General features: G+C 51.5%; 1 protein-coding gene across 1 annotated transcript in view; it reads right to left on the bottom strand.

The window, feature by feature from the left end:
* ZFYVE9 (zinc finger FYVE-type containing 9) overlaps positions 1-13,870 on the bottom strand; it is a 676,896-nt gene that overhangs the window by 255,655 nt on the left and 407,371 nt on the right. Inside the window, exon 8 of the mRNA XM_078670659.1 lies at positions 3,361-3,484. Within this exon, the coding sequence (XP_078526785.1) occupies positions 3,361-3,484 (124 nt within the window). The remainder of the gene's footprint in view (positions 1-3,360; positions 3,485-13,870) is intronic.

Consider the following 13,870-nt stretch of genomic DNA (forward strand, 5'->3'; position numbering starts at 1 on the left):
TGTACTGTTGTCGGAGTGTCTAGTATACAGTTTTGGTAGGTGCCCGCTTTGATAAGCCAGTCATCCAGGTAAGGAAAGACATGTATACATTTTCTTCTGAGATGAGCGGCTACTACTGCGAGACATTTGGTGAACACTCTAGGTGATGTGGAGGTGCCAAATGGAAGTACCTTCCACTGGTAATATTTGCCTGCTATCACAAATCTGAGGTATTTGCGATGAGCGGGATGAATTGGAATATGTAAGCGGGCGTCTTTTAGAGATAGAGTAGACAAAGTCGCCCTGCTGCTACTTGTTGAAGAATTATCACGTGAAAGTGCTCTGACAATATGTATTTGTTTAACTCTTTGAGATCTAGAATAGTTCTCAAGGAGCCGACCTTTTCAGGAATCAGAAAGTAAAAGGAAATACCCCTGACCTTTGGTACTGAAGTGGAACTGGTTCTATATCTCCATTGAGTAATAAAGATTGCACTTCTTGTTGAAGCAAGTGCTGGTGGTCTGATGACATTTTGTGAGATTGAGGACTGTTTGAAGGATTGTTGATAAGCTCCAGGCAATAACCATGTTGGATAATTCCAAGCACCCATTTGTCAGTTGTTATTGATTTCCAAATGGGGAAAAAGTCTTGGGAAGTCACTGTTTACTTGAGGAAGGGGAAGTGCGAGGTTTAGTGTTTTTACCTCTGCCCCTAGGACCATTTCCCCTATAACCACCTCTGAAAAATCCTCTTGTAAAAGATGATTGGGAATTGTCTTTGTACGAGGAAGTGTTCTGGTCAGTGCCTGTGGAATTGGACCCTCCCCTATAAAAAGAGCTCCAAACGGAACCTCTATTTGAGGGAGATTGAAGCGCTCCCATCGATTTTGCTGTATCGGTGTCTTTTTTAAATTTTTCGAGCGCTATATCGACTTTAGAGCCAAAAATATGTTTTTTATCAAAAGGTATATTCATGATGGATTGCTAGACTTCAGGTTTGAATCCTGATATCCATAACCATGCATGTCGTAGTAGTAGGATGCTAGCATTTACCTCTCTAGCTGCTGTGTCCGCTGCATCTAGAGCGCATCTGATAGAGGCATTAGAAATTAGTTTGCCTTCTTGGATTAAATCCTGAGCCTTTGCCTTATGCTGAAGTAATTGTTCCATTTCGTCCCAGTGGGCTCCATCGTATCTTGCTGGTAAGCCCTCTGTATTAGCAATACAACATTGATTAGTTGCTTGCCCGAAGCATCGATAAGCTTCAATTCTTTATCTGGGGGAGGGGCATCACCAGAAGCTTGAGAGTGAGCTCTCTTTCTAGCATTTGATGCCACTAAAGAGTCAAGTGATAACTGACCCTTGATAAAAATAGGATCTATGGGGGAAGATTTATATTTTTTATCTACTCTAGGAGGAAGGATTTTGGCAAGGGCAGGATCTTTAAAAATATTGTCTGTATGCCTTAACTCACCCTTGCAGTTTGCATATGGCCATGTCTGAACTGGGGTGGCAGAGTGGGCTAAAGAACGGTGATGGATTAAACCCAGATCTGTTGACTGGGTGTGAGTGTTTGATTGGTTCAGATGCTCCGTCCATCACCACCCCTTTTTGTACCACTTAACTCACCCTTGAGCATAGGCAGTGTATGACTGGACTTATGTGACCCTAGAGTGTCAAAGAGAAAATCATCCTCTAAAGACTCTTTATGTAGCTCCACCACATGGCATTCTGCTGCTCTAGCAGTAAGCTGTTGGTATGAAAGAATGTCATCAGGTGGGGATGCCCTGGCAGGATAAAGATCTGGGTCTGTATCCTGTGGAGGATCAGTTGTGTAGTCCGTCCATCTGGTAATTGTGCATCATCATCGTCAGTGTCACCTGCATCAAACTGAGGTGGAGGAGACTGACTATAAGTAATATGTAATGGATCAGACTGTGGTGGAGATGGAGATGATGGAGATGGAAAGAACAAGTCCCAACATTTCTTTTCTTCAAAGGAATTTTGCATGGGCTGTCATCAGAAAGCTTGTGCTTAGATGGTGGTTTAGCATGGATATGCCCTGTGTCAGGGTGAATATACAGTTTTTTCTGTTTCAAATCCAATTTAGGAGGTAGATTGTATATGTTTGGTTTCGGTTGTGTTGTAGGCAAGTCTTTGCCCTTCGGCACCAAAGCTTTCAGAGCCGAGCCGGAATGTCCTTTTGGTGCTGAGGGTTTCGACTCTGACGGTTGTTTCTTGGGTTTCAGTGTCGAAGGTTTTGGGTCCGAACCCATCTTGAATTTAGGGCTCGAAGGTTTCGGCTCGGAAGTAGGCTTTGGCCGACTCGGTCCCGAGCCGGAAGGATTTTCAGAGTGTTTCGGGTCCAAAGCCATGAGGCGGAGCATAAGAAACCTCTTCTCGGTGTCGACCTTGGCCTTGAGGCGGAGGTGGTGCAGAAGCCTTAGATTTTTTTAGGGACGGTAAGAGGGGGAGAAGGTGTCTTCGGTACTCACGTCCCCGTGTCCCTGCGGCACATCGTCTTAGAGGTGGATCTGTAATTCTGATCCGGAGTCAGAAGCAGCGGAAGCCAGCTCTTCCTCTGCTGTTGATACCTCTTTCTGTTCGGAATCTTCACCGAAGAGGTCCAGTGTGACATCCAACCGCTGCATCTCTCGACATTGAGCCAGACGATCACAGAGAGTTTTCTTTGTTCTGAAGGATCGGCACACAAGGCAGTCTTGCTCTTCGTGCTCGGGGACAAGCACAAATTACACATCATATGAGAGTACGTACGCGGATAGGGGACAGAATTTAAATGGAGTCCGTTCCATCGACGAGGAGCCGAACAGACGCCGATGGGTCGGAAGGCCGCCCGCAGATCTGTTGAAGTCTTGAAATTCGAATCAAACCGTGTAAAGAGAAAGCGCATTCGAAAACAATACAGAGAAGTTCGCACCGAGGGGGAACCCGAGGATTGATTCCAAAGAGGAGCGCAGCAATACCCGTCCGATCCCGATGGCGGGAAAAAACAATCTCACAATGGAGTCCATGTCCATGTGCACTATGACTGAAAAGAGGAGTCACCTACCTCATGACTGGAAAGACTTCTTCAAACAAAAACAACTTGCAAACATCCAGACCCAACACTAGATGGCAGGAGTATGCAAAGCATGTGATCTATAGCTGACATGCCTCGAACATAGTATTTTTAAATTGCAATCTAACAGTTTAATTTAATTCATCAGCTGAAAATAATGGCAAATGATACACATTTTGGGACAGGACACCTACAACTGTGAGCCTTCTATGATGCCCCTATCAACTTCCCTTTGACATTATCAAATGAAGATAAACATGAGAGCTCTTCAGTGATTATTATTCTGCAAAACGCCTCACTCACCTCCTTTGACTCCGGTAGAGATGAGAATTGGAGGGAGACCATCTTCAGGAATAAGATTCATTGCACTTCCAACTGGACTTCCGACCTGAGTAATACTCCCAGAGAAACCGGAAGTGTTCTCAGTCTAAGAGAGAAAAGAATCAACACAAAGTGAGTGAAATGAGCATGAAAGGTAAATAAAAAAGCATTTAGGTAAGTGATAAGGTTTTAATTGTTTAACTACAACAGGAATAGAGTTCACATTTAGTATTCACTATTTGAAAATGGACAAAGACATTTGTGGAATGACCACTTGAACAAACTAATGCACAACACAGACATACAATTCCACAGATAATCAAAGCCATACTATCAGAACATGTTGTGGAAATGTGCTTGTTAACGCCTGGCACCATGTTATATTCAATCCATGCAAAATAATCACCTTTGAAATGAAAAACAAATGCTTGAATGTAATTACTGAGATCATTTTCCAAAAATAATTTTGAGGTGTCCGCAAAATAAATTGTTCTGTCCATTTAAAAAAACCTTTGTGTTCATACGTCATTTCCCAACAGTGACAGATGGTTGTTTTATCAAATCAGTAGTTGTGATAAAAATAAAAAATTCAATAACAAGCAAACAGTACATTATATATATAGAAAGCACTGCCAGTGCTACAGATCTGAAGTTTTGACATTTTCCCAGCAGTATAATTAATTAGTCAATCATTAGAGGGAAATGAAACTCAAGTATGATGAAGTGACCGACTTTGCGCCTGAGGAAGTTGCCACAGTCCTGAAGAATTTAAGTTCTTTTTGAAAAGTTCTCATATGACAAAGTGCACTATGTTGTTGAAGAAAAAGATACCAAAGTGCTTAAATCAGTTTGAAAAAAAATTAGCATTGAAGATCGGGTGTGTGCGGGTGTGCGTGTGTGCGTGTGTGTGTCTGTGTGTCCATACAAAATGCAGTCAAAGAATTAACACACGTCCTTCAGAGCCATACTCAGCAGACCTTCGTTAACATGCTTATGGTAAATGATTGGAGATGTCAGCATAAAGTTATAGTGCATCCAGCGATGGTGCACACACAAACAAAATGAGCCCAAATAACTAGGCCTGGGTGAAATTTAAAGGACCTAGGGGAAATTTAAAGTACGCTAGTGTGATTTTGGCAATTTCCAGTTACGAAGAGCATAGAACAACACGTACAACCAGAACGTGAGCAACTGTTGTTCGCAGAAATTGTGTTTTTTTGTGCAAAATGCCTCCTTGCATCAAAAAAGTATGTGAGGACGCATTTTGAGCTAAAATATATGGCTACATTTTGGATGTGTTTGTTGCATAATTTCACATTTTCCCCAAATCTATCTTATTTACACAAAAGCAAATTATGTGACTTTCTCACAACCCTACAAATAACCAGTGAAATACTGTGTATGTTGTAATACTCAGCAGATTAAACATTGTTTTTGAATTCATGCAAGACAAATTAAAGTACATGACACATTCTAAAAATACTGTGCGACTTCTGACAGGTAGACGTTTGATAGAACACTGAGGCAATGATGACATTACTTACCACACTGAACATTTAGAGTATGCATAAAGTCCTCAATAACAGTACAAGCCAGGTAACAGTGCGAAATGTTTTACAGTTGAGGGCAACATGTATAATTAAGCAGCCAATACTGGAGAGCGCACAAGCACTTGTAAAGTCAATAAGTTTCACTTATGTGAGATCTATTGGCTTTGTAAATGCATTTTTAGGTCGAGCCTGGCAGCGCACATGTGCTGCTCTGTAAGGTATGCTGTATCTGCGTTATGGGATTGATCCCACCCCTTGCACGCCCCTCACCTTTCATTGGGTCCCTTCAGTGCCTTGTCTAAATACGGTTCCTTTGTGTGGTCACATTACTCCCTCCTTTAATGGTTTGGTTCACGCCCATGGCGACTGCCGGACTTACACGTCTCATCTCTCCAAGGGGCATTTAGGTCACTTGAGCGGGACTATTCTTACTTTGCGTTGCCTCGGCGGTTGGTTTGTTGCTTTTTAAGGATGGGCGAAAACAACCGCACATAAGCAAACATGATTTTCCCCATGCCATTCCCTCCGCCGTCGCCCCGCCCCACCCCACTTCTGCTCTGATCACTGCTTCTTTCAGTGCAGTGTAGTGACCACTTCATGCCGCCATTCACCTTTACCTACATAACTCAGATGGGTACTGTTGGACTTGGCCTTTTCCCCCCAAATTTTTTCGCTTTTGACCCCCTTATCTGGATTGTCTCCCCCATGGGATTAAACCTGTATAGGCCATGAGTGGTGTGAGACACCTTGTGAAAATGTAATTACCTGACATAATGTGAGCACTTGTAAAATCCCCCATTTTAAAACTGCACCCCCATTTTGGAAATGTACCTGACTGAAATGTATTGTTTTTAAAATGGATGCCATGGCCATGGGTTTTGCCACTGGACTGACATAGGTCAGCGGTCTAGATAATATTACCCAGCTACCCCTAGCTTTTGGAAGGAAAGCCTGGCACCCAGGGTGCTCACCCCCTCCCCTAGAACCAGTTTAGGCTAGATGTGCCAACATTCTAGAAGGTCCTGGCACTGCCTGGGAGGAGGGTATAAATAGGGAGAAGTGTCACCAGAGAGTCAGTCAGCACTGGGACAAGGAAGAGAGGGGACCTGCTGTGAGGTGCTACCGCCACATGGGCCTGTGAGCTGGGCCCTGCACCCCTATAAACCCCCCCTCTGCTGTCCCCATGGGCCCCTGACAAGGGAGGGCCCCTACCCAGGTCCCTGACACTGTGGGAACCGGGAGTTACGCCAGCGCTGCAATGAAGAAGCGCCCAGGAGGTGAGAAATAGGATTGTCCACTCCCCCTGCTGAAGCTGGGACCCTGTGGAAGTACTGGGTCGTGAGGAGCTGCCTTAAGGAACTGTTGCCCTTGTGAGGTACTGCCCGGCAAGCGCTATTCTAAGGAGGAGTGTGCCCTCAAGGAACTGAGTCTATTAGACTGCCCCTGGACTGCCTATCAAGCGCCATCTGGGGAAGAGTAGGCTCCTAGGAACTGTCACCCCCTTGTAGGCACTGCCTGTCAAGCGCTATAATTGAGAAGCGCTAGGTACTCGAACTGTGCCCTGCATAGCACTGTGTGGTGAAGCGCTGAAGAGCAGTGCGCTGTAAATAGCGCCTTCTTCTGAGGAGAATCGCGCTGTGTGGGCTGAGGAAACTGCGAGGAGAAACAGCGCTGAGGAGCCTACCCTCGTGTCAGCGCGCTGTCCGCCTTATTATTAATTAATTACAAGGGAGCCTACCCTTTACCGCCGCTGGGATTCACAGCCGCGGTCCGGCGTGTGTGGGACCCCCCCACTGCTGAGGGCCTCGTTGCGGCGGCCCCCGGTGCCAGGAGAGGGCCGCCGAAGTGGAGTGAGGGCCGCGCTGGGCCCTGAAGCCGCCGTCTACCTCGTCACGTGACGGGGGCCTGACCGCGTCATCGGCCCGCCCCCGCCACGCACTGATTGGCCTGCGCGGCCGTGACCCCTGAAGGCCGCGCAGGGATTGGTTATCGGCCGGGAAGGCCGGGAGAAGGGAAATCGAAGCCCCGGGTCCCCGTGAGGTAGGAGGGGGACCCGGGTGAAGCTCCGTTGCGGGGCCCCCGTGACGAGGAGGGAGCCCCGAGAGAAGCGACCGTCGCGGGAGGCCACCCCGCCGGTCTGTGCCCCACGCGAGGGGCCGGTGGAGAAGGCGGGGCCGGGGCACGCTGTCGGTGCCGGCCCGCCAGAGCGAGGAGAGCGTCGCCAAGCCCTAGGTCCCCGTGAGGGAAGGGGACCCAGGTGAAGTGTTGGTGCGGGGCCCCCGTGCCAAGGAGGGAGCCCCGAATTGGAGCGACCGGAGCGGGAGGCCACCCCGCCGGTCTGCGGTCCTAAAGTGAGGGGCCGGGGCACATTGTCGGTGCCAGCCCCGCCCCCTCCAACGAAGCCGTCTGCAGGAGCCTTATAACGTGGGAGGAAAGCCAGGCAGGCTTCCCCCACGGGTGCCCAGACACCGTGTTGGAGCCCCAGGCCCCTCTGAGAGAAGGAGGCCGTTTTGGAACCACTGGGCCCTGGGTGACGCAGCGGAAAGGGGGGCCTCGAGGCACATTGTCGGTGTCTGGTTCCCCCCTGCAGAAGAGACCCCAAAGGACGCCCCGCAGGATCTACTGAGCCCCACAGAAGCCATCGAGGAGAGCCTGGTGAGTGGGGCTTGTCTTAAGTTGGTGGAAGGGGGGCAACGGGGTACATTGCCGGTGCCCGCCCCTGGGACCGTGTCGCCTTGACAGGCGCCCCGTTTTGCGGAAGGCACCTGTGACTTGGGCTCCAGATTTGTTGAACTGCCCTAACTTTCCTGACACAAACTGCCCTTATTGCATATTCTGGGGTAGAGAGAGTCTTATTCCCCCTCATTGCAAATTTAGGTACCTACCTTATGGGTTGTCCTGGGGTCCCCAGTTAGAGTGAAGGGCTGGGTAACTCCGCCTGGTTGTTAATGGCTTGTTGACCCCTGAGCCCTGCAATGGTTATTTGCCATGTTCATTTCTGATCAGGATGCTGGTTGCCTAGGGTAACGCAGCGTTTCATGTTACCTGTCCAGGTGTGATGCGCCACTGCGCCTAGTGTTAATGGTCTGCTGATTACCCTGCTAATGTGGTTATGCAAATGTTATGCCTACACTAAGGTTATTGAGGCCTAGGTATACTGTGGTTTTACACCTGATGGGTGATTGTATGCTTTTGCGCCCTGTTAGTGCCGTGGTGCCTCTATGCTGGCCTGAAGAGTTATTCCAGGCCCCTGTTATGCCCCTAATTAATGAGCCTGCCGTACTGATTTCTTACAGGTGCTCCTGACTAGTATGTGCTGTAAGGCTCTGTTGTTGTTTTTCTTTTACAGGGGTGGGGTGGGCGTGATTGTGCATGATATATATACCTATGCTAATGCGGTATTTTGCATTTACAACCCCCTAAGGATGAGAGCCTGAGTTGGCCCCGCCAGATTGGCCCCAGGTCTAATGTTTTATTAACCATCCTTTTTCCTTACAGCTATGGACTATGGACTCAAACCCTTTTTGTTCCTATGTAAATAATTCCCCCTCTGAAATACTTGGCTCTGGTGCCAGTTGGCGCCGTGTTATGATGACACTGTTAATGCATTTTTGACTTGCAGGTTGGAAACCCTACTAAATGACGTATCTTTTTCCAACTCAAATTGGTGTCCTGCCTCTTTTGTGGTGTGCCTGGTGTGTTGACTGAGGGTACTGCGTGAGTGCTTCACATGTCCTCCAAGTTTGGCCTGCCCGCTTGATGCCATGCTACCCCCTTTGAGACTTGGGAAACCCCCATTTCCAACATTTGGTGGCAGAGCGGTGGGATAGGACTTGTGTTTGCGCAGTACCACAGCGGCCACAGGTTACACCACAAGTAGAGCCTTGTGGTGGGGATTATTGTTTGAATATTGTTTTTGATTGCTTCCTCCTGAAGAGTATTTTGAATTGTCCCCTTGTTCCACTGGGAGGGTGTGTCCCGGGTGTATCTCGCCACGATGGGGTTGATTTACCAGGAAGGGGAACTGATGGAGTACACCGAACAGGAGGTGATAGACTTCCTCCTGGAGAGAGGGATACCCCCAGTAGGGAACATTAGGAGGAATTTGTTTCTCTATGAGGCCCTCAAGAGGGGAGAGCCCTTAGAGATTAATGGGGACTTGTCTGACTACCCCCCCGAAGTTTTGAAGGGTCAGTGGGTTAGAGACCAGAGAGAGGGCTCCCCATCCAGAACCCTGGGAGGTAATTGCTCCGATGAGGAGGAGGAAGAGTCTAGCCGGGCAGAGACGCCAGTAGCTGTGGAGGACACCGGAGATAGGGAGTCTCGCACTGGGTCCAGTCCCGGGGGCACTGCCCCATCCCTTTCCCTGTCCCCAGAAGAGTGGGTAGATAGGAGAGAAGAGAGGGAGTATCAGCTGTCGCTGGCAAAGCTCAGGCATGCCGAGGGCTTAGCGCAGCTGAGGGTAGAAGAGCAGCGACTAGAGACTGAAAAAGTCCTAGCGCTGGAGAGGATGGCGGAGGCGGAGAGGGCCTTCGCCAGGGAGAGATCAGCTCAGGTGGGTAGGTTGTCCCCTGAGAGTGGTTTTAGGAGTCTGGATTCACCGAAGAGGGTGGGATCCAGTGGTGGCAGCGAGTGTAGGTCCAGTGTAAGGAGTCCCACTCCCGAAGCCCAAGAGACTGTGCCTGATTCCCCGGAAGAGGAGGACGGGTTAGTGTTTAGGGGCAGGGGAAAGCTGTTCCATCAGTCCTGGGGAGAGTTCGAGGAGGAGTGTTGGACTGTACTGGAGGATTGGGTGGTGAGGAGAGCAGTGGAGGATTGGGAAGGGCTGTGCCATGCCGTTATCCGGGAGCACATGCTAAGGAGTTGTGTCCCAAGACTGCGTCACCATCTGTTGCGGTGCGGGTTCTCAGACCCCAGGGAACTTGCACGGGAGGCAGACCTCTGGGTAAGTGCCAGAGCGTCTGGGAAGGCTGAGGGAAGTGATCCTGAAGGGAGTGAGACGGGGAGGTGTCCCGAGATGCCCCAGCTGTGGTCACCGGGCCTGGAGTGTTCTTTAAGAGAACCCCAGGTTGGGAGTCTAGGCTGTCCCGATGTGTCATCCAGAGGAAGGGATCCCCTCATGTCAGGAGGACCCGGAGCATCATTAATTGGAGCTCCAGTGGTTCGGGGGTCTGACCAGTCACAGGGTTTAGATCCTGGACTGGGGTTCCAGGTTAAGGGGTTGCCTGACCTGGAGGGTGGGGTACCTGTAATTCAGGTCCCTACCAATTTGACTCCCAGGGGTACTACTCCCAGTGGGAGGGTGCGGAACTCTGGGAGGGGGTGCAGAGGGAGGAAGGTCTCTTCTCTGTCACCAGCTCAGCCACAGGGCGCAGATCCTGGGTTGGGTGGCCAGGGACAGGGTTTGCCTGCCCTGGGGGGAGGGACCTCTGTAACCAGAGTCCCCCCGGAAGTGACTCCCAGGGGTACTACTCCAGTTAGGAGGGTGCGGAACTCTGGGAGGGGGTGCAGGGAGAGGGAGGACTCGCCCCTGTCACCGGTTCAGCCTGTGGGTTTCGGCTCCAGGTTGGGGAGAGAGTTGTGTGAGGGTGTCCCCCAGCGTAGGAGATGGAGGAACCCTAGGAGGAGAAGTAGGGGGAGGAGAGCCTCGCCCCTAAGGGCTGGTCAGTCTGAGGGTGTAGACCCCAGATGGGTGGACCAGTGGCAATTTGGAGAGAGGAGAGTGGTCCAAGGGAATTACAAGCCTGAGGCTAGAGCCTCCCACTCTAGGAAGGAGAAACATCCCACTAGGGAACACCAGTGGGGTGGTTTTGTTGGTGAAGGGAGGGTTGCGAAAGAGAACCATTGGGTTCCAGAGTGGAGGAGAGACTGCAGGTGCTCCTGTAGTTGCAGGCCTGCGTCCACCTTTTACCGCCCCAAGCAGGGAAGCCCATCAAGGCATTGATATGTCTACCCTGGCTTTTGGCTGGGGGGGAGTCGTGTTGGACTTGGCCTTTTCCCCCCAAATTTTTTCGCTTTTGACCCCCTTATCTGGATTGTCTCCCCCATGGGATTAAACCTGTATAGGCCATGAGTGGTGTGAGACACCTTGTGAAAATGTAATTACCTGACATAATGTGAGCACTTGTAAAATCCCCCATTTTAAAACTGCACCCCCATTTTGGAAATGTACCTGACTGAAATGTATTGTTTTTAAAATGGATGCCATGGCCATGGGTTTTGCCACTGGACTGACATAGGTCAGCGGTCTAGATAATATTACCCAGCTACCCCTAGCTTTTGGAGGGAAAGCCTGGCACCCAGGGTGCTCACCCCCTCCCCTAGAACCAGTTTAGGCTAGATGTGCCAACATTCTAGAAGGTCCTGGCACTGCCTGGGAGGAGGGTATAAATAGGGAGAAGTGTCACCAGAGAGTCAGTCAGCGCTGGGACAAGGAAGAGAGGGGACCTGCTGTGAGGTGCTACCGCCACATGGGCCTGTGAGCTGGGCCCTGCACCCCTATAAACCCCCCCTCTGCTGTCCCCATGGGCCCCTGACAAGGGAGGGCCCCTACCCAGGTCCCTGACACTGTGGGAACCGGGAGTTACGCCAGCGCTGCAATGAAGAAGCGCCCAGGAGGTGAGAAATAGGATTGTCCACTCCCCCTGATGAAGCTGTGACCCTGTGGAAGTACTGGGTCGTGAGGAGCTGCCTGAAGGAACTGTTGCCCTTGTGAGGTACTGCCCGGCAAGCGCTATTCTGAGGAGGAGTGTGCCCTCAAGGAACTGAGTCTATTAGACTGCCCCTGGACTGCCTATCAAGCGCCATCTGGGGAAGAGTAGGCTCCTAGGAACTGTCACCCCCTTGTAGGCACTGCCTGTCAAGCGCTATAATTGAGAAGCGCTAGGTACTCGAACTGTGCCCTGCATAGCACTGTGTGGTGAAGCGCTGAAGAGCAGTGCGCTGTAAATAGCGCCTTCTTCTGAGGAGAATCGCGCTGTGTGGGCTGAGGAAACTGCGAGGAGAAACAGCGCTGAGGAGCCTACCCTCGTGTCAGCGCGCTGTCCGCCTTATTATTAATTAATTACAAGGGAGCCTACCCCTTACCGCCGCTGGGATTCACTGCCGCGGTCCGGCGTGTGTGGGACCCCCCCCACTGCTGAGGGCCTCGTTGCGGCGGCCCCCGGTGCCAGGAGAGGGCCGCCGAAGTGGAGTGAGGGCCGCGCTGGGCCCTGAAGCCGCCGTCTACCTCGTCACGTGACGGGGGCCTGACCGCGTCATCGGCCCGCCCCCGCCACGCACTGATTGGCCTGCGCGGCCGTGACCCCTGAAGGCCGCGCAGGGATTGGTTATCGGCCGGGAAGGCCGGGAGAAGGGAAATCGAAGCCCCGGGTCCCCGTGAGGTAGGAGGGGGACCCGGGTGAAGCTCCGTTGCGGGGCCCCCGTGACGAGGAGGGAGCCCCGAGAGAAGCGACCGTCGCGGGAGGCCACCCCGCCGGTCTGTGCCCCACGCGAGGGGCCGGTGGAGAAGGCGGGGCCGGGGCACGCTGTCGGTGCCGGCCCGCCAGAGCGAGGAGAGCGTCGCCAAGCCCTAGGTCCCCGTGAGGGAAGGGGACCCAGGTGAAGTGTTGGTGCGGGGCCCCCGTGCCAAGGAGGGAGCCCCGAATTGGAGCGACCGGAGCGGGAGGCCACCCCGCCGGTCTGCGGTCCTAAAGTGAGGGGCCGGGGCACATTGTCGGTGCCAGCCCCGCCCCCTCCAACGAAGCCGTCTGCAGGAGCCTTATAACGTGGGAGGAAAGCCAGGCAGGCTTCCCCCACGGGTGCCCAGACACCGTGTTGGAGCCCCAGGCCCCTCTGAGAGAAGGAGGCCGTTTTGGAACCACTGGGCCCTGGGTGACGCAGCGGAAAGGGGGGCCTCGAGGCACATTGTCGGTGTCTGGTTCCCCCCTGCAGAAGAGACCCCAAAGGACGCCCCGCAGGATCTACTGAGCCCCACAGAAGCCATCGAGGAGAGCCTGGTGAGTGGGGCTTGTCTTAAGTTGGTGGAAGGGGGGCAACGGGGTACATTGCCGGTGCCCGCCCCTGGGACCGTGTCGCCTTGACAGGCGCCCCGTTTTGCGGAAGGCACCTGTGACTTGGGCTCCAGATTTGTTGAACTGCCCTAACTTTCCTGACACAAACTGCCCTTATTGCATATTCTGGGGTAGAGAGAGTCTTATTCCCCCTCATTGCAAATTTAGGTACCTACCTTATGGGTTGTCCTGGGGTCCCCAGTTAGAGTGAAGGGCTGGGTAACTCCGCCTGGTTGTTAATGGCTTGTTGACCCCTGAGCCCTGCAATGGTTATTTGCCATGTTCATTTCTGATCAGGATGCTGGTTGCCTAGGGTAACGCAGCGTTTCATGTTACCTGTCCAGGTGTGATGCGCCACTGCGCCTAGTGTTAATGGTCTGCTGATTACCCTGCTAATGTGGTTATGCAAATGTTATGCCTACACTAAGGTTATTGAGGCCTAGGTATACTGTGGTTTTACACCTGATGGGTGATTGTATGCTTTTGCGCCCTGTTAGTGCCGTGGTGCCTCTATGCTGGCCTGAAGAGTTATTCCAGGCCCCTGTTATGCCCCTAATTAATGAGCCTGCCGTACTGATTTCTTACAGGTGCTCCTGACTAGTATGTGCTGTAAGGCTCTGTTGTTGTTTTTCTTTTACAGGGGTGGGGTGGGCGTGATTGTGCATGATATATATACCTATGCTAATGCGGTATTTTGCATTTACAACCCCCTAAGGATGAGAGCCTGAGTTGGCCCCGCCAGATTGGCCCCAGGTCTAATGTTTTATTAACCATCCTTTTTCCTTACAGCTATGGACTATGGACTCAAACCCTTTTTGTTCCTATGTAAATAATTCCCCCTCTGAAATACTTGGCTCTGGTGCCAGTTGGCGCCGTGTTATGATGACACTG

This window comes from Lissotriton helveticus, chromosome 1_2 (genome assembly GCF_964261635.1).
Source record: "Lissotriton helveticus chromosome 1_2, aLisHel1.1, whole genome shotgun sequence".
Taxonomy (NCBI): Eukaryota; Metazoa; Chordata; class Amphibia; order Caudata; family Salamandridae; genus Lissotriton; species Lissotriton helveticus.